A 21,941-nucleotide genomic window follows, 5' to 3' on the forward strand; every position below is an offset into this window, starting at 1 on the left:
ATAATGACAATTAACATTTACATTAATTGTGGAGAGGCCATTTTGTGTGGTGGACTTGGGTCGTTCTTTGATTCATATGGACTTGGGTCGTTCCTTGATTCATCGCGGTATACTTGATATTGTGCTATAGAGATGAGAGAAGGATGAGAGAGGGCGCTATTATATGAATGTAAGAAAGACCCAAGTCCTTCATTCTTACATTAATAGAAGATTTAACTATTCATTTCAGGCACTTCCGGGGGTAATTAGGATTTATCATTTATACACAAGATGAGTCCATGCATAAGCTACAATTTTCCATGTCAAACTGAATTTGGCCAAAAATTGGACTTGGGTCGTTCTTATATTCAGGTCTTCAATTGGATACGATGAAACAAACTACGAGTAGTAAGCACATGATGTGTTTGACTGTTTGTTTGCTTTTAGAGCCTTTGTGGGATACACCAAGCTGCAAAATAGTCTGCTTCTTGCATGCTCTGTTGCAAGTCACATCTAACGAAAGAGGGCGTTAGTGCATTGCACACCGAGCTCAGAATTGACCACACGGTCCTTTTTCAACTCCGTGTGCAGTAATCGCGCAAACGGTTATGTGATAGACATGAGAAAACACGCACATGACACTATTTTTACCAGTCACTTATAATACCGATTCGTTAATTTATAGCCCCAAACAAAAATAACACTGTCCTTGAAGTAGTCCATCATGATAATAATAATGTACATCTGAGGTATTAGTTGGCTTCATAATGTCCTTAGAATGTTCCTTTTATTGTAAGAATAAAAAGCCTGATCTTCTATGCAAGGAGGCTACGCCAGAAACGTTACTTCAAAGTGATTATGTTAATTATATCAGATCTTTTAAGGGATTGATGAGATATTCCTGAACAATCGATATGTGAACAAGGCTATAAAATACAGTCAACCAGGTATGTGGAAATATCATGTAAAATCATGAAAGAAAGACGAAAAAAAAAAACAATCCACGTGAACGACGAGATTAAAACATGAAAGTAGAAGCGGCTCATTGTTACAAAATAACAAGAATTTGTGACCAAATTGGTGAAAAATGTACGAGGTACAACAAAAAAATAATGTCCCGTCTTGCCCAAGGTAATTATATGACATGATAAAATGTTGTTAAGGCATTTTCGATCTCACTTAGGACATGGGTGCACAGAATTCGTCAAACAAACTAAAACTTAAAGTTTCTTTTTGTGGCCATTTCCTTTTCATGGACGGTAGGTAGGGAATCAGCCACAAACTAATTCTGAATTGTGACTAAAACGTTCTATTTACTGTTTTTCTTCCGTTTTATCCCAATGAACACCACTGCTGAGGAATCTTTGGTTTTCATCTTCAAGACATCCCCATACTTCCTATGTCAATTCCGGTCTGTTTCGACTGATCTCCTAATAACATCACTCATCCAGCAGGTTGATTTCAGGAGGGAGTATGCCTTTTTGGACTATAAACTATATAACTCTTCATTAGTCATATCGAGTCGTACTCTCTTGGTTTCGTCGGATTATTCATATTGTGTGGTTTTTGTTTATTGTTGCAGCTTCTTGTTTTTAAAGGGGATAGACCCTCTTTCGATCAGGGCAAACCCTGACGTCATAGTTACGATGTATCAGCTCTCACTAGGCAAAGTAGCCGAAGAGGAATACGCATACTCCTGCCAGGAGGATACCATTCACAGCGGCGAAGGTGGACACCCTGGGATCCTCATCAGCCGGCATCTTACGGGAGCGCTTCTCCTCCTCCTCCTGTTCATCGGGGTCCATTGGTGAGCCACTGATACCACACATGATGTTCCATGCCTTCCACTTCCAGCCAGTTCGAGCTTGGGCCTCTGTTGAAGATGATAATAACAAAGAAAGAAGGAAAAAAGGAAAGAAAGAAATAATAATAATAATAATAATAAGATGATGATGATGATGAAGAAGAAGAAAAAAAAGAAGAAGGAGGAGGAGAAGAAGGAAATAACTGGTAGTCAGAAACATCGAATTTATTAATTTACTTTATCATCATCTGCGGGTTTTTTTTCTCCAGAGTTGCTGTACGCCCTCTACCGTCTTACCTGACTCTATGACACTTTGATTGCGCAGTTGTGAGCAAACAGATGGTTGAAGGCGATTCTTGATTTGTCCCGTCCCGTTCAAAAAAAAAAAAAAAAAAAACAGACCTACTCGAGGGGGAGGGGTATCTCTAACTCCAACCATTGTCGTGAATATGGTGCATAAAACATTTATAGATACAATCAGCAGGAGGAAAAAACAAAGAAGCAAACAAACAAACAAACAAACAAACAAACAAACAGCCAAACTACGCATCAACTGGACAGCCAATCCAACAGATCCCTTGTAATTTAACCTGTAGTTAAGAAATATCTGTGATAATATTATTGTCGCCCGGAATGAAGATTGATATTAATTTCCATAAGTCAAATTGCCTGCAACAGTATAATGCAGACATCAGTTGATAAAAGTTTCCCTCGATCTCTTAATACTATTATAAATGAAACAATGATAATGGTATTGCTGCAGTATTGTATATTTTCTCATTCGTCCCTATAGTTTGTTTTGATCCAAATATCAACATCAACGTTTTCCAGACAGTGAAATAAGTGATTTACACAAAAAGATCATAAAAAAACACAAGACCTCAGACCCCGAAAGTAAAAAACAGAAACAAAAAAGAAATGCCTAAAACCGTGCTTAGATTGAACCTTTAGAATATTTATTGGTACATGATATGGGATTTCGAAGTTTTTGTACATGTCCCATTAGATACGATACCTGCTAGCAGTAAATGAATTGCATACTAGTAATCTTTATTGTCAAAACTTTGTTACTGGTAAGAAATATCGCAGTCCTTACTGATGGCATTTTGCTTGGCGCGCTCCTCCCTCAAGATTTCGTTCTTTTTCTTTTTCTCCTCCACCTCTTCTGACATGGGCACGCGTTGTATCTTGGAGTGTCTTGTCCACCATGTAAGACGGATCAGCTGCAAAATACGAAGACGCAAAATGTCGCTCAGAAATAAGGTGTGAAACGAAATTATGGTAAACTCTGAACAACGTGTAATTCGGCTGCTTCATGATAGAGCTATGAAGCTCTTTCTCTCTCTCTTTCTCTCTCTCTCTCTCAAAAAAAAAAGTGCTGTCGTGGTGAGGATGGTTGACACGGATCGTCAGCAATATTGTAAACACGATTATCAGACAACTTTGATTTTAATACATGGAGAGTTGGTAATTTCTTACAGCTTGTGAGTGAAGTATAGGCAGAAGAACTGAACGCTATTCAAATGCCCTATGAAGAAGCCTCAGAAATAGTTCACTACACTCTGTGTAGTGACGCGAATCAAAATCAATTAAATCTTTATTTTTATAATATGGAAATTCTTTACAATGACAGCGAAGTAATATATTTTTCATTCCTATCCTTTATCAAAGACAAAGCTATAATTTTTCTTTGCCGTGCGGGATAACGACTCCAGCAATAAATACAGACAGGCAATTACTTCATTTCATCATTCATTTAGATTATTTCCATATCCATAAACAAAACAAAAAAAAAGCAAAATACAGTTAACGACTGGTATACGTGGAGGGTGAATAATAATGACAAAGGGAGTGAAAATGGAAAGAATTAAACAGTAAAGAAAAGAGTGATTCTAACGTGCATCACCCACCTTCTCTGGCGGGATGGGCTCACGTATCATGCTTATTACGCCGACTAAAATGAGTGAAAATCCGTAGAGGAACGCTGCGAAATGCAAAAAGTGGAAATTCCGGACAATGTTTGGCCTGTTGTCTTCCTGGCCACAAGAGGGCACCCCATAGACGAAATCCAAGATGGAACGGGTGAGACCAACAAGGAATCCTATGACCAGACCCCAGAAAGCGCCCTAAGGAGAGAAGAGATTACGTAATAAGACGCTGAAATCCTTTTTAAACAAGTCCATTGATTAGCATGTTGACAGGGGTATCTTTTTGATTAATATTACAGGTCTACTTATAATCATATCCACTGAATGATGATGTCTTTCGCATGTATGCTATCATGATTGTGCTAATAGAGGGATCAAACAATGTGTGCTACGACAACATGTTGATTGAAGACTGATTCAATGAACCATTGATGACAATGAAAAAAAAAACTAGATCGCTGTCATACTACCTGTTATTCTGACTGTGACGGCTGTGCTAACTATATACAGCATCATCAGATGAAATTGAACTCCTTGGTATTAGAGACGTATCCTTACGTGAAAGCTGAACTAGAAATTATCTGGCTGTAAGCCTTTGAAATGCCTTTCTTATTAATTACCGAGGAAACAGAATGCAACAGTGTCCAACATTCAACAAGTGCGCAATCTATCCATATTCTAACTTTATCCCATGTGTTACTGAAGCATCTCAACAGGATGCCAGAATTGACTCTTTCATACAGTATAATCGCACATTCTTTCCCACTTTTCCACTTTGCCAATCATAAAGATCATAATAATTTTCGTACTCTAAATTCCAATTGCTTGCAAAATAGTAACGTTCACAAATAATAATAAAAAAGATTGCCAAAAATATCGACTTTACTGTTGATACCATTACTTTTCGTTTGACTGTGAACAAAAATGAAAGAAAAAAAAAGATTCTTACAAATTCATTGGTTCTCTCCCAGAAGATGCCCATTGTGAATACGGCGAAGACAGCCGGTGAGAGATAGGAGAGAATGGACTGAACGTACACGAAGAGTTCCCCGGACCCGTACGCCTGGATGACCGGAATCCACAGCACACCGACCACAACCAGCACCAGTGTACAAAATCTGTGTCAAGATGTAGAATTCAAGCTTTGTGTTTCGTGAACTATTCAATAATTCTAATCTACAACAAATTGTCAATTAATGACAGAGCCAATGAGTATTGATTTTCTTTAATAATGTTGCTTTTAAACCCGTTGAAGTCCACTCACACGGAGAATACTTGGATAGGCTTATGAGCCTTTTGGAGACAAAATCATCTAGTTCTCATCGGGTTAACGAAGCAATTTCAATGGATTACTGTTGCCCCTCCCTCCCCCCCCCCGACCCCCCCCCCCCAAAAAAAAGGAAGCTATATGTGTATTTCTTTTGAAATAGAACGAAAGGAAATGAAAGGAAATGAATAATTCACATATCCGTGATAATCATTACCATACACATCATCAAACTCTCTCTCAAACTCTCTCTCTCTCCCTCTCACACACACACACACACACACACACACACACACACACACACACACACACATACACATACAAAGCGGATAGCGAAGAATGAAACATTTAACTCTCTGCGTGCCATATTTACTTCTTGTACATAATGTATTTATGTGTGAAATGTGTGCACATTGGCCCCGGGGCCTTTGGCACAGAAAAAGTTAAGGGGAGATATAGTAATACATGGCAATGAAAAAAAAAAGTTTAAAATATCTCATTCACTCATTGTACTCAGTGCATAACCAACCAGAAGACATTCCACTCTGAAATTATATCAATTAGAACTTTACTATAGCCACACTGCAAGAAGTCCGGTGTTAAATATGAAACACCGAGCTGGTGTTAAATTTCCGGTGCTCATTCGTGGTGTTAGATTAACACCTTCGGGTGTCATTTCAAAATATAAAATTGTTTTTTGAATAGTTTCTTAGTTACTGCACAACTTGTTAATTTTGAACTTCAACAAGAAGATAAAGAATTTTCCGATAAAGTACTTGATTTTTTAAAAAATGCGTAAGCACATGTACACCACACTACACCAGTTGGTGTGGTCTCCTATTGAAGCTGGACGGGTGTTATACCATTGAAATTAATACCACCAATATCAAATCAACTACATGCGGTGTCATTATTGAGTTAACTAGCGCAGTGTCAAAAATATCACCAGCCACAGTGTCAAATTAACACCACGAAGTGTCAGGTGAACACTTTTTAACACCGTCACAATACATTTTCTACACCTGTGGGTGTGGTCCTCTATTGAAGCTTGATCGGTGTTAGATTTAACACCCATGGTGTTAAATCTACCACCGGTGTTTTTACAGTGCAGCAGGTCTGTATCTGCCTCTCTGTAACACACAGAAATTACATTACTTACTTTCCAACAATAACAAGCTCGAGTTCGGTAGACATCGGCCTCAGCTTGTACCAGATGTCGATGACGAACATAGAACTGGATGCGTTGAAGATGGAGGTCAGTGAACTAATCATGGCGGCCAACATGGCGGCCAACATCAGACCCTTTACGCCTGTTGTTGTTTGTTGGTTTGATTGTAGACGATCGAGATTTGAATGAAAAAAAAAAGTGGAATGAGAAAGATTACGCAAAGCTTATAGTTGATTGAAAAACATGCAAACTTGTGCAGAATGAATAGTCACACCCATCTTTCTCCCTTAACAAAAATCGAAGAAATATATCTCTGTGTCTATTATCATCATTTGAAATATAAAAAAGAAGTCTCAGCTCCATGGTTTTCAACTGCATGGATTCCGATCCACATATGGAAAGGTTGTCTCTTTTAATACACACAGAACACGCGCGCGCGCACCCTGTGTTATAACCTATGGAGACGCACAAGCAAAACCCGACTTACTGTCATTAATGGAAAAATATCATAAAGTAAGTAATGTCCGTGGACTTGTGGCTAGCGGTTTACTAGTCTTAGGACTTTTTTCTGTAGAATACTAAAATTAGAAGATAAATGGACTTCTAATAACGTCGGACTGGCTGCTCAAAAACAGCTTTGTGAGTTCACTTCAAAATAACTGCCCCATAGGATTGTACACACTTCCTGAAGTATTCGCCGTGTGATGCAGTGATACCTCCCTATTTGAGAGGCTCTATCTCCGCAACCGAATGGCACATGAAGCTGTGGCTTCTACCATATTACGCGCCAAAAAATTCTCTATCCTATATGTCAAACTCATTGTGATTGGATTATAGGTCTTGTCGGAATTGGCAAAAAACTGAGAAGGTCCCGTCCTCAATCCAATCACAATCAGCGACACAGAGAAGCTCATTATCATATGAAACCTGACGTCACTGTTTATTCGTGGCTGCATTTGGACGAGTTATGATTTCATATACGGTGAGTTATAACGTAAATTGGATATGTATTTCTCATTTCTAAGTTTCCTGAAGTCAGCGGTGAGCCCTTGTATTAACTGACCACCTACTGTACCAGTTATGACTTTATATGTTGCTGAGAAGATATAGAAAACGGGAATTTTCTTCTTCGACGATGTTCGATGATCATATCTTTCTCGGCAAGCGCATATACGCAGAGTGCACCATTGTGTAATGGGGGTGAACGTGCCCAGGTAACCGCGAGTGGAGCATGAAGCACAGTGCAGTGCAGTGCCGGTGGAACTTGCAGTGGTCAACATTCCAACATGATTGTGAATCTACACTACATTAGCTTTCAGTTTCTATTTGTGCATCTTTTAGAGTGTACTTGGGTTTTGCTATTAATTTACTGAAGTTGCTGCACATGACCAGAAAGCGACTGTCAGCAATATAAGATTGATACCTCAGTGAGTGTGTGCGTATATATGTGTGTGTGTGTGTGAGTGTGTGGTCAGTTAAAAAGCAGATAATGTAAACAATTTCATGAAAGGCATGTAATTCATGTTGTCAATGTAGATTTAACCCATATAATGCTATATTCATGACTGCCCCTATGTTGTTTCCGCAGCATTTTACCCATATTCGACAATGGACCAGTCCGTATCACTGCTGTGTGCACGACGTGTGTGGTAGACCGTGTAGGATCATGAATAATTCAAAGCGAGCACCTTGGCGTTCTGTGTGTGCGGGCAGCGTGCACTCTCAGCTGTAGAATGATTTTAGTAGACTTTTGGCCAAAAACCTTTCCATATGGTCTTGTACGACTGCATTTCAGCACCTCCTTCATGGAACCTTTAAACCCGCAAATGAAAATCCCATTGTAAAGAAAGTATAAACATCATAAAATATTCATGTCATTTAAATTATGTCATATCAACGACATTACATACACCACCTTTAATACGCACACTTACATTAATTTGATTCCCATCATCACGTACTTCTATCTGACACTACAAATACACGCATACCTTTTACGCTTCAACACTACCATGGCAACTAATGACGATTATAATTATAGTCGAATAATACTGCGTTTGTCAGGCGAGTCCAACCTACCGGTAGGCATCAATTCGACCACAAGCTTCGGGTAGGCGATGTCCGAACAGCCCGCTGGGTTCCCACAGGCTCGGTCGCATATTTCAGGCACCACGCATGCTATCTCATCTGGGTGATTAATTTGTTGACAAGACATTCGGTTTCGAGTGGCAAAAATTAGCAGAATTAGGCTTCCACACACATCAGTAACACTCATCAATGTCATGCATATCATCAGCCAGAAAAAAGATTGTATTGCGTTCAAAATTTTCCATCAAGTTAAAGAATTAAATTGCAGTGAAAGTTGCCAATATTTGCTTGCTACTTTGATAGTGAAAATATGTTGTTATTGTTTTGATGAGGAAAAATGGTGATAATTGAAAATACTGTCTGCGGACGCAATGTTATTTGGTCGCAAATATCTTTTGATTTGAAATGAAATTTAGGGGGACAAATGCCATCACGAAGTAAATGTTGTTACCGCTATGAAGACGTTTCTTCTTCTTCTTCTATCATAACAAAATACCTCTTTTTAGAATTCCAAATCATTCGGTGCAATACAAACTACAACATGACATATTCCGTTAGACTTGCTGTTGAGCAAGCATTTCATATTAAATGACAATGCCATAGAAAAGGAACAGTACGTGGATAATTGCGTTCTGAAACTTCTAGAACGTATGTACAGACTGAGGAATGTTGACAATTTTGCAATTCACTTTTCGTTTTGTATCTCTTGTTTCTTTGATTGAAACTAGTCAAACAATGTGATTGTTTTACGTATATTTATTTAATGTTCTAATATCTTGTTTCATTCCTTGCTGGATGGAAAAAAAATAAAATTTAACTGAATTGAACTGAACTGAATTGAATTGAATTGATTTGAAAAGGAATTGCTTAGAAGAAAGTCGGTCCTAATATTCACAGCTAATGAATCTTATAAATTCTATCATTGATATGAAAATTGTTAGAATGTCATCGTCATCATCATCCCTATCACTACGGCGTCATCCCATGAGATCGACACCCATGACTCATGCAACCACGAGTCATACAGTTCACGAGTCTTACAGCCCACGAGTTATACAGCCCACGACTCATACAGCCCGTGAGTTCGACACTATGTAAAAAAGACCCCACGAGTTTGACATTGCAACACGGGGCTTGATGTGTCGGTCTCGTGGTTCTTGTTCTCTTCGTGTCGAACCTATGGGCTGTAAGACTCGTTGGTGTATGACTCATGGTAGGGGTGTGATTCATGACTCGTGGGTGTCGAACTCTTGACGTGCACCACGATCACCCTCGTCAACGATCTAATCCCGTACCTGGCCAGAGAGTGCGACTGATCATTCCTGGCCAGACCATGAGGAACATGGGAAGCACCTTGAAGTACCCCGTCATGACACACGCCCCCTTGCTGTGATTTATGCTCTTAGCTGCAAGTGTCCTTTGGACGATAACCTGAGTGAGACATTAATGTGTCGGCGAGAAGAGTTAAAGCGAGAAGAAGATAATTAATACACCTCTTTTCCTTGCTTGAAACAATGTTGATAATAGTTTTAATCACAGAAACAATAAGAGACATATGACCTTAGATTTCAAACAGCCATAATTATAACAACATAAAAAATGCATTAAAATTGATAATCACAGTATATCAAACTAGTTTAAATGAGAAGAATATGTACAAGTTGAGTATTATCTTTGGACGAAGAGCCCACTTTTGTCTCAGACCCAGCCCAAAAGACCAGATTAAAGTGTGCAAGTAAATGTTTTTATGCATAGGCCCTACTCTGTGCCTGAAAAAAAAAATAAAGACAACAAATCGAGCGTTAAATCTGTATAATCTGTTTGAAAAGGTATTTCTCTGAGAAGCTCTTGACGCAGAAGACTTTCATTTGCCATGAACACCGACAGCGTATATTCGCAATGAAAATCAATTAAAAAGGACCAAAAATCGAACCTGGTTTGTGCACCAGTAGTAGAGTCCCAGAATGAAGACACCGAAGACCACTCCAGGCCACGGCATGTCGGAGGTCTGGGCGTTACGAAATATGTGCCAGGTCTCCTCAGTGGGAATGCCACACGTGGTGTTACCCCAGATCTGGGTAGTGTTCGGAATGGCCGTCATGTAATTTAGCCGCAGGTTTCCAATACCACCAATTTCGCTTATGGCTTTAAAGAAAAGACAACGAAAAAAACCTTAATGTGAGTCTGTTATGGTAAGTACCGAGCATGCCGAGAGAATGATGTTAAAGTTGACTATTAATGGCATTGTATAGTGTTATTGTTTCGACACGTGTATAATCTTTTAGAGCGTCCTTTTTAATTTTAATAGTTTCACAACTACGTTTGTCGAGTTTAAGTTTAGTGTTCTCCTCATTTATCTCTAACTTGAAATCACTACACTCCCTAGAATGATACCATGGTTTGTTGATTTGAATGAAGTTATAACAAGTTGTAACATAATCTAATTTCATATCTGTTCCAAATCTGTTTTCATAATGGAAGGACACGCATGCGTTTATAAGAACTAATCATTATCATTATACTATATTATTACAATCATAATTAAATTATTGACAAAAAATGAAGTTCAGCATTACTGTCATGGCATATAGAATAGAATGGAATAGATCAATGTCGTAGATCAGGTTTCTTGCCACCAAAATAGACAGACGGGTGAAAAGTTCGAAGACTAATGATTCCCGTTTACAAAATGCACAATATAGTACATCTAGGTATCTTTTACAATACAGAGTATATTATCATTATTGACAAGTAATGATCAATAGTAATGAAGCGACAGCTTCACACACACACACACATACACACACACACACAGAAAAAAAAAATAGGCACACCAAATAACTACAAAAAATGTCATGCAAGGGACTTATCAATTCCAGAATACCGTATACAAGAAAAAAATATTATTCATAGATTATCATTAAAAGACTACTAAAAAAAAAAAAAAAAAAAAAAACACACGTTAACGTGGGCTACAAACCCACCGAGTCCCATGAGCACGAAGGCGCCGATCATGACGACGACGGCCTGGAGAGCATCGGTGAAGATGACAGCCTTGAGGCCACCGGCCACGGTGTAGATTGCCGTGAGGACGAGGAGAACGATGACTGAGGTGTAGATATTCCAGCCCAGGGCTTGCTGGATCACGATGGACCCGGCGTACATCTCCCCCTTATTGTGACAGAGGGCAGGCAACATGATGTGACCGTGTATCACAAAATTAACAAAAAATCGCACCCCTTGATTTTACGAGAGGGCCCAGAAAAGGTGACATGGGTCAACCGAGTCACTCTTGAGTTTTTCATATTTTCTGAAAGAGCTATCCTTTTTCTACATTATTCTTTAGTTTACGATCATAACATGAATGGGACTTTTTTTTCTGCAACTCTTTTATGGGGGAGAGTAGAATGATCATGTATCTCTTAGAGGCCCCTTTTCATTTCTTGAAATCCTTTGCACACTCTTCAATTTCATGTCTAAAATATTTTGAAAGCCTTAGGATAACGCTACTGCTTTGAAAGTTTGCATTGATTATGGACAGAATGTGTTGATGGAATATGCTCAATTTCAGTTTAATCTAATCCCTTCATTGCTGTTGCTCTGGTGGTTTACATCCTGTGTATTGTCCCTTTCATCGCACCGCCAGCACGGCTTGCTACAGATTAAGCGCTTGAATAGAGTCTGTATTTTAGAATGTCGAGCGTTGATTATGTTAATGTCAATTAAGCAATGACGTAAATGCTACAACGATGAAGAAGAAATAGACTGGCAGAGAAATCAAAAGAAACCTTAAGTAAATTGTTGCAATAGTATAGTAAAAACATGTACGAGTAATATTGCGGATTAGTATAATTGGTATTCATGATTTTATATCATTCAGCCACTTCCTGTTCCGTGCATTTGGAAGACCCTACCAATTAATGTCTTTCCTCTCTCCCGTTCTTAACCCGTCTTTCTTCTCTCAACACCCCTCCCGATTTCCGTTGTATTGTTGCATTATTATACTGCCAATCCAGTTTCTTGGTCTTTTTTTTTTTCTGAATACTCTCGTCTCTTCTGGATTTACATACTTTACCAGTTTTATCAACCCCCTGCATCAAATTGTTATATTCATTTTTTATTTGGTTAATAGTCTGGGTTTGGTGACCACGTATTTTTTTTATTCCTTTTCTTTTTTGGTATGTAGGCCCACATTGTACATTGTAACTGCTGTACCCAACAATCTACAAACTTGTCTTTTTTAGTCCCCCATCTCCATCTTCCAATAATCAATATTCATCACCAAAATGCCTATCTCTGCAATCCCTATTAACCTATTCCGTACGGGAAGCTGGTGGCCTGCGTATCAAGTCTATGAGCATTCCAGAATCCAGTATGGAACGGGATAAAATGTGATGCACTCCCCTTTTTATTGATTACTTATGTTCATATTTTTTTGTTCGCGTTGATGTACATTTTGCGTCTATTATGTTATTTATTATGTTGAGACGGAGAAAAAGAAATCAACCTGACACTTGAAAACTTGAATAGTTGGCACTTACCGATAGCATGATGATGATTGCCACAATAAGGTTGATGATAGAAATAAACGTCTGGAGTCTATTTCCTCCAAATCGCAGCTTCAGGTATTCAGGTACAGTTGATATCTAACGCAGAATTAACGTTACAAGCACGGACAGGATTTAATAACTTGTTGATGTTTAGTTAATGTATTGATAAGTACATTGTGAACTAAAGTAGGATAGAACTGAGATGCAGTCACACATTGGTTTCTGACACCTCAACTTCATGCCACTTTAGATCATTAAGGACGCTGAAGATGAAGCAGAGACAATAGACTGTTGATTATTACATACTTTTAGGCGTAACAATTGAATTCAGGTCAGTTTCTTGGATGATAAGCATCAGTCTTCTGGATTTGTTAAAATAATCACTTGATGTTTTTACCTATATTAATGTTGATACATTGTATTATATTCATCACTGCTTTCATCTTTATTATGTACAAAATACCAATAAGGATAAAAAAGAACAGCCCCGATAAAGGTCTCTTCATTTTGTTTGTTTCATTTGTGTTACGTCGAAGTCAGGCGAATAAGGGCAGAGAGTACTTTATATCAGCTACTTACTTCGGCAGCGAAATAAACCGGTGCAAATAAAAATCCCAGCGTTAACAATGCCATAAGAGCCTGAAACGAGAACGATACAGGACATAGACAGCGATAGTCAATTGAATTTCTCCTTATATAGCAGAAGAAAGTGCCATTATATAACCTATATTGGAATGACTGTACATTATAAAAATAAAGAGTAAAGCTTTTTTGAAATACACACATTTGCACGGTTTATTTCTGTCAGCAACAGTGTCAAAAATCTATTTCCTGCAAAAGTATTTTGCAGATTCGTAAGATTTGGGTGATGATAATAATTATGCACTATTCTGTTCTTCTAGTCAAGAAAAATGTCAAATGATCGTGTGGTCAGTGTGCTGGCAAAGTAACCTCTTTTAAAAAGCAAATCGAAACTGTACTTTAGATGTAGTGAAGAGTGACGTAGAGTAGTCATTTTAGCGTTTTAAGTCGATAATTTTATAGTGAAGAAATAAAGATGGAAAGTTTCATAATTCAAAAATCAAAATACATTTTGTCTAAATTCTGAGGAATATCTGACGGTTTGTCCAAAGTTCTCACTGTTGAAGTTCTGGTAGATTTCATTTGCCGTCCTTTCAATAAACCTAGGAACTTTTACACAATATTGACACTCAGATATTTCAAATTGACGGAAATATGTTACTCCAATCTTCATTTTTGAAGTAGATAGTTCCCTTAATATCTGAAAAGTTCCGAAATTCTTTCCGAAGGATTTCCCCCTAAAAACAAGTGTTATCTACTTAAATCTATAGCTAGATAACAGTATTGACAAATTCATACTGGAAAATTCAAACAGAAAAAGAGAAGATCTTACCTTTCAACTCGATATCTGAACTGGCCAGTTTTTGACATACACGACTCGATTTCACCATAGTAACATTTAGACGAGTCGCAAGTAGGACAACCCTTTTGTGATTTTTACAATTTATTTCTCACGTAAAGTCTACCTTTTCGCTTGAAGTTCCAATAATGATAATAAAGAATGTAATCATCGTTTCAAGATTGGATTCCTTGGACGAGTCTCTTACGTAATATTCATAGGAGACTACCGCATAACCGGATATCGATGCTGTACCCGCCACGCCAATGAACGTCGAGCTGCCAATGTTCGTCACAGTTAGAGAAAGTCCGACCTGATGATGAGGGATAAAACGAAAAAAAAAAAAGACTAACTAACTAATATAGAAACATCGACATTCAATCCATCAAGCGGGATCTGATGAAAGCAATATTCATTTTTTTTTTCTACCAATCGGTTCTTGTGTAGCCAAGTGTCTTGAGTTACTAGTATACTACTTCGCGTGTGGTCGTCAAAATAAGACGTTTTCTTAATTTTTTTTTTTTTTGATGTACACCGTGTTTAAGTTGCTGTTCATAGTTGGAAGGGCACTCAGGAATGGAATCACTCCGTTTAATCCTCTACTACCTCAGGTACTAATGTTTGATGTAGAGTAAACATTACATGTAATAATCTTCGTATAAGCAGTAATTATACATTTTTAGTCAAGTTTAATTGATCATAGCTCATGCCATTAAAACTATGGAGCAGCTGCTTGAAGAACTCACCAACCACCATGACATTTCTCTTCCCGCCAGAAAGTAGCCACTCGTCGAGTCCTTTCCTCCTCCCCATGCCGCCTGTGAATAGTAATTCATTGAATGGTAGGCTAGACAAACTCTCAGGTTGAATAATTTTGATATCATCTGGGAATTTCTAACTTCCAAACATTATAAAAGGAAAAAAGCCACTCTGTGTTGCAGCGAAACTGTTACAAATTATGAAGTTGTATGGCGTAATATGGATCTTTAATTTCTCTCTCATATTTTCTGTCTCTTAACAGTAGTACAAAGAAATGCAAACGATTCCGAAGAAAAGGGATTAAAAACAAATAAAACAACAAGAAGAAAATCACCCGATGCCTCTAATGGGACTATCTGCCTTTTCACACAGCCCATATGACCGATCAGATTGCATTTGATATAGAGGATATATAGCCACCATTGATAAATATCAAGAGATAAAACCTACGTTTATATAGCGTGGTTTTAATTATTTTGATGAGATCACACATCTTACTGTGTAATTTATGTGAAACTAGAAACTGAATACTAGATTAAAAAGTCATGATTAAGTCACTCATTGACATTGAAAATTTTCGACTGCATTTTCTCCTGTAGTGGGACAAACACCTTTTTTCACATAGGGGAATTTCCCTGTGCTTGTGCGATTGTAATCGTTAAACGCGTTATCCGTAACTATTCTTCTCTCAGACGAGATACAAAAGCGTAATGATATAACGCATACAAGAACACAATTATATCTTTATAATTCATTACGACAGCTATGCATGTCTTATCATAATAGATTAGAAGTTCAAATGTTTTGACACCCACTAGAACAATGTCTCGTAGCACTTACTGGTTGGAATTGTTCCACGTTTATAATTATTCACGCAATGCCGTCGTTATGAAGCACTCTCTATTAGTTATTAACGAACTTATTTGCCTAGAGATTATTCAGCTGCTTATCACCAGCTTTTATCAAAATAAGCTGACACAGTTTTTAGTCTCTAAAAAGACACATACAAAGAGACACAATTTATGAACTGAAGGTTCATTGTCAAAAAAAGAAAATAGAGATTTACAGTTGATGTCACTTACAATGCTCGATTCATTTGAAGACAGATTAACAAGATTTATTACCTCCGTTCTCCAGAATGATCTCTAACAACTTTAGCTCATTTTTGAGTGCGTTATATAGCTCAAAGAGATACGCATGACATACAATTCGGCACGTAATGATAAACGGAAACATGCGTCTGATGTAACACAACTGACACTTTCATTTAAACCCACTAAAAATAAGAAATGTAAGGAGTAAAGAGTAACAGCTCTAAAAGAAAATAAAAGATTTAAGGTATTGTGCTGAAGTTTGAATGCAGTCAGTCAGTTAAAGTGAACCAGACCATTATATAGATGAATCTTGTCATTCTAGTTCATTGATTACAATTGATACGCACTGCTTTTCCATATAAATCCTATATTCTCTATCTCGATAATCATGTCTGCATAATACATAATAATATAGGAAGAGCCGACGACTGTTTTTAGATTCAGGAATTAGATTTTAGAATCTACACCCTACAAGCAATGCTTCTATGTAGATTCCTCATATTTCACATGTTTTGATGTCTCATAAGCTGTACTTGACAATTCATCCATGCCTTTGTATTGTGATGTTCATGTTTTATGTATTGTTTTGAAATGTGGAATATGGAACAATAAAAAATCCAAAAAAAAAAAAAAAACCAAGACAAACTTGATTGCGCTATCGATTAGCTCAAATTCGGTCACAAGAAGTTATATTTGATCCGGCCTTGAGGGATTTAGAGCTAAAAACAAAGTAAGAACGAAAGAAAGAAAGAAACAAACAAACACACAAACAAAATTGTGATTCTACCTGTTCCTCTGCAATGTTTCACCTTACAATAAGTAGAAGCATTCTAAATATCTATAACCCGCCCCCTCCCATAGACACGCAGAGAAAGAGTATAACAGAATAATAGAGAATAGGAGATACATAAAAAATACTCGTTTTGAAAGAAAAATTTGAGGGGCCATACACAAGTTTCGTGTAATAGAGATTTTAGATATCATTGAGTTTATATTAATTTGCGGGAAATACTAAGAAAAAAAGCCATGAAAAAAACAAAGAAGGGAAGAAAACAATTCTTGTAGTGAGCGGATGACAAAGGACAAAAAAAAAAAAGAATGCTAGAATCCCAAACTACCAAAAACAGAGGAGGTGTTGCAACTATGTTGTGATACCCAGCATGATACCTAAACCGTATAAACATACTTAGAATATTAAAGTCATACGTGATAGAAAAGAGAGTAATATCTGTAATATCAATATCAATATTGAAAGAAGGATCATTCATATTTGTATCTTATTGATTCTATTCAGGCGGTCTCACCACGATAATCTGGTTACTATAGTTCTTTTGTCGAGGAAAATGAACTCATTTTAATGGAATCAAACTGTGAGTTCACTCAAGTTCAGTGCCTGATGCAGAGTGGCATTGTGCGAATTTTTTAATGAATTAATTCCATGATATCTTTGTATTGAATAAAAAAAAGCAAACAATCACACCAACAAATCGAATATGAAATGTAAACAAACAAGTACCAAACAATGTGGTATAATTTCACCACCACTTACCCATAGTCCGAGAGAAAAGACGACCAAGAAGTGGATTACTATGACAACAACATCCCAAGCCTCCAAATTCGAGCTTGTATTACCCATTTTTCACACTATTCACGTATTTTCCCCTCCTTGATCGTCACCACTTTTTCTTTGATTAGTATCCGCTGGGACTGCTTAAAACAATCAAATTCCAGATAACCAGGTAAAATCCAAAACTCAATAAATAGTCTATCTGACCAAACATATACGAAGTGCTTTCTTTGTTAAGAACACAACTGATGCATCTAACAGTGCTCGATCCAATTGGCGTCCGCTACATTCTGTGGTGTGCCGCCTTCCTCGACGCCTTAAAATTGTTTTAAGTCATACTCGTTGGTTCTTGACTCTTAACCTGACAATTTGGTCTCTTCTAATTGTCGGCTAAGATAAGAAGGACAGAAAGCAGAACGCTGCCCATGTGATGCAGATAATAAGAAATTCTTCCCCCCTCTCTCTCTTTTTCTTACGCTCCTCTCTCATCTAGGCGGGACTGTTGAAGATGGGTCAACATCCAAAGTTCTAGGGTCCCTATCACACCGAAGCACTCAAGTTACCTTTTATGTAAAGCGTTTAAATGCCGTCTGATTACACTCATAAAGATTAAGAGACCGTTTCTATCCAAGCGATTATCTAGGTTCATCTCACTTGAAAACGGCTACTCATTATTGGGTATCTTTGCTTTATTCCAAAACACTTTACGACGTTGACCCAATCCGAGTTAAGACAAAATCAATAAAAAGCACGCGTACCACGGCGTGCAATGCCATTACATGCAGTAATCATTATTACGAAACCCCATTTATTCAAAATTTGTCTGTATTAATGGTGCCAATGTTCATAGTATCCTACCCATTTCTCTGTCACCTCTTATAATGGTATCACGCTTGTCACGCATGTTTTTGCTCGTATGATGGTCATTAATGTGTTTAATATCACACATTTTCTTAACAAGTGTCAAAGAATCGTTCATGGCGTGTTTTGTTGTTGTTGGGTTTTTTTTTCTCTTGGACGCTATGAAAAAAATTAGTCTAATATCAGAGCAGCTGAGGTATTTTACCACAAATGATAACGTAGGCCGCAACGAAGCAAAAATTCACCAATGAGATGCCGTTATTTCCCGATATGAACTCCAATTCACCATACTTATCAAACAAGGGACTACAAAGTGGAGCAAAACACACAAAGTCTCTTGCCCTGATCTGCCCTTTTGATAAGATTATTTTTGAAAAACGCAGACTCACTTGAAGCAACGCTTGTTGAAAATCCTGTCGATACAGTGCAGGCGTGAAGACAACTTGGTCAAGAGTAGAAGACATTTCGTATAAAGTTCCATTTTGCGCATAAGAAGAAAAGGGTCATTAATTTGTTTGTGATTACAGGTATTTTTGTTCTAAAATTACAGCGGTATTAGTGCGACAAGTACCTGTGATGTAATGAGAATCCATGTAATCCTTACAAATGTTGCTTGTCGGAACATCCACTTGGTAGCAAAAATTGCTCATTTAAAGCCAATTAGTATCTGGTAATAATGATGTAGAAAGGTTGTTCATGGATTCAGTGTTAAACAATAAGATTGATGCCTAACTTTAATTTTGACGGGCCTTCTCATTACTGGGTTTGCGCATGTGCATTCTTTGTTTGAAAATAAAATTATGTATATTTCCATATTGTATATTATTTATTATTTTATATTATAAGTGCATACTAACTTAACCAAGTGAGAAAAAAATGGATCGTCGTTTGGGAAATAAGCGTGTGAGCCAAATACGAGATGGCTTAATGGTGCGTCTGGTTGTAAACCTTTTATCATATTATAATTGACTGAATGCATGTACTTCTGCATGTTCAACTGCTATCGACTGATGATGTCTAGTTTTGACAATCCCATAGTTTTGTTTGATGCACAACAGGAGCACAAAATATGTGACAAGGAATGTATCACAAAATCAACAAAATGTCGTTCTCCATGATTTTCACGCGAGGACGGAAAATAGGTGGAGTGAGTCATTATAATAGCCACTAATCTCCAGTTTCTCAAATAATCTGAGAAAGCAATCCAAAGTTAGGCATCAAGGATGCAGCAAGTTTTGTTTGTAAGCCATTGCTTTACATTATTAATTTGCCCTTAGAAACTGGAATCTATCCTCAAGCTTTAAAGATGGCCAAAGTAACACCAATATATAAAAAAGGACCGAAATCGGACCCTGGAAATTACCGACCTATATCAGTTCTGCCAATAAATTGGGAAGGTTTTAGAGAAAATTGTAAATGATCGACTGGTTGATTTTTGTTTAGTCCAATGATATCTTTTATAAACACCAGTATGGCTTTCATAAAAGATACAGTACGAAATTGTCTTTTTATTGATCTTGTAAATACACTATTGACATCACTTGATGAAGGAAAAGTAACACTTGGTATCTTTATAGATTTTAAAAAAGCCTTTTGATACGATAAATCATGCTATTCTTCTATGTAAACTGGGCCATTATGGTATTCGTGGAATTCCACTTCAATGGTTTGCTGATTATCTGTCCAACAGATCTCAACTGCTATCTTATAGAGGAATGGTCTCGACACGGAAGACTATAACTTGTGGTGTCCCGCAAGGGTCAGTTCTGGGGCCTACACTCTTTTTGATATTTATAAATGATTTGCCACGCTCTTGCTCTTTCTTTGAATTGAGATTGTTTTCTGACGACTCAAATATTTTTCATACTTATGCTGCTCGCCAAAAAGAAATAGATGTGAATGAAGTAAATGAAAACCTGCACAAAGTTCAAACTTGGTGCAATGCTAATAAAATTACAGTCAATTTAAATAAAACAAATCATATGGTAAAAAGAAGAAAACGCCAGATAGTTGCGATGAGGGGTGATATAAAACTATCTGACACAGACATTAATGAAGTGATTACTGCATCCTTCATCGGAACTCAGATTGATTGTCATCTTACTTGGAAACCTCACATTCAATTGGTAAATAAATGTGTTCGAAGGAAAGTAGGTGTATTGTATAAATTAAGACAGTATGTTCCGCAGCGCATTCTTGTGCTTTTGAATAAATCTTTTATACAACCACACATATTATACGGTATTGAGGTATGGGGCAGTACTTATAAATCTCACTTAAATTGTATACATATTTCTCAAAAAATGGCTCTGAGAGCTATAACATTTTCGACTTTACGAACGCATTCAGAACCATTATTCCAATGATTCAAACTTCTAGATGTTGTTAGGTTACATAAGTTTTCAATTTTAACATTTATGTACGATCTCTGCAATGGAACTTTTCCGCACCCACTGTATGAATATTGCCAAATTGTGCATCATACTTACAGGACAAGAACAAATGCAAAAAGTATCAAGTATAATTAGTTTTCTATGTTAGAAAATGAACGCTGTACATTGTACAAATATTAATAGCCATTTCAACTAACCATGTAATAATTTTTCTTTTGTGTTTAGCTTTTAGTATGAAGATCAAGGTGACCAATCTCGACTAGCACTTGCGCTAACCTTTGGTTCCCTTGTTAACAACAACTTTGTAGAATTATGCTACACGTATCATATTTAAATCTCTAATGTCATCATTTAATTATGTTAGTGTAAAGGAGTAATAGATAAGTATTTTTTTCACATATGTATGTAATTATACAATAATGTTATGATTGAAAATGTACATGTTCAATTGTTGTTGCTAATGAAACTTCAAACTGCAAACTTCAAGTTACCAAATGGGAAATTGCGTTCTTGTGGTTTTCTTGCACATTTCTCTAGGAAGAATAGCTTGATTAGGTATGTCTGAGGCTTCTTCTGATTTCTTTACCCTTTACACACTCCGCACTTTTAACCGTGTATGATAATTATTGTTTAACAGATAGACAATGCTACTGCTTTCAAAATTAGCATCAATCAAGAACGAAGAATTCTTAGTAAGTGTAAAAATTGTCAAATTAATCCGACAATTCTTTCACTGCGGTTGTCAGAGATTTCTACTTCATTTTTGTTTGTCCCTTTCATTGCACAGAGAACGGCCCAGTCTGATTAAGCTCTTGAATAAACCCTAGACTCTGAGGTCAAAGTCTCCTTTCTCAGGAAAGACTTTTCCAGAATGTGTACATTCTTCCCATTATGGGGGTAAGTTAGAAGGTATATTTCATATTACGCATGATTATCTATCACATTATAATGGATTACATCATAATATTGATTATAAACTGTGTTTTCAATTACACACAATTCAGCTTGAAGAGTTTGCTCCTTTGAAATCTGCCCTTAGCCTAAAATCAATGTCTGCCGACGT

The 21,941-nt window shown here is 37.1% G+C and overlaps 1 protein-coding gene across 1 annotated transcript; it reads right to left on the bottom strand.

The window, feature by feature from the left end:
- Window positions 1-1,640: 1,640 nt before the first annotated feature.
- On the bottom strand, window positions 1,641-17,693 carry LOC139710048 (sodium/glucose cotransporter 4-like). The gene is made up of 14 exons (XM_071621998.1): window positions 17,607-17,693; window positions 14,951-15,022; window positions 14,413-14,517; window positions 13,364-13,423; window positions 12,776-12,880; window positions 11,219-11,405; window positions 10,168-10,379; window positions 9,530-9,665; window positions 8,226-8,333; window positions 6,138-6,288; window positions 4,661-4,829; window positions 3,694-3,909; window positions 2,880-3,006; window positions 1,641-1,852 (listed from the first exon to the last, which is right to left on the bottom strand). The coding sequence occupies exons 1-14, from the start codon at window positions 17,691-17,693 to the stop codon at window positions 1,641-1,643; spliced, it is 1,947 nt and encodes a 648-aa protein (XP_071478099.1).
- Window positions 17,694-21,941: the final 4,248 nt, after the last annotated feature.

The sequence above is a fragment of the Diadema antillarum genome, unplaced genomic scaffold (assembly GCF_040938485.1).
Source record: "Diadema antillarum isolate AM-2024a unplaced genomic scaffold, OU_Dant_1.0 scf00000038, whole genome shotgun sequence".
Taxonomy (NCBI): Eukaryota; Metazoa; Echinodermata; class Echinoidea; order Diadematoida; family Diadematidae; genus Diadema; species Diadema antillarum.

Coding starts and splice junctions, on each gene's coding strand:
- LOC139710048 (XM_071621998.1), bottom strand. CDS start 17,693: ATGGGTAATACAAGCTCGAATTTGGAGGCTTGGGATGTTGTTGTCATA. Junction 9,666..10,167: donor ACTACTGGTGCACAAACCAG/GTTCGATTTTTG, acceptor TGTCTCACTCAG/GTTATCGTCCAAAGGACACT. Junction 6,289..8,225: donor GGTCGAATTGATGCCTACCG/GTAGGTTGGACT, acceptor AAACAACAACAG/GCGTAAAGGGTCTGATGTTG.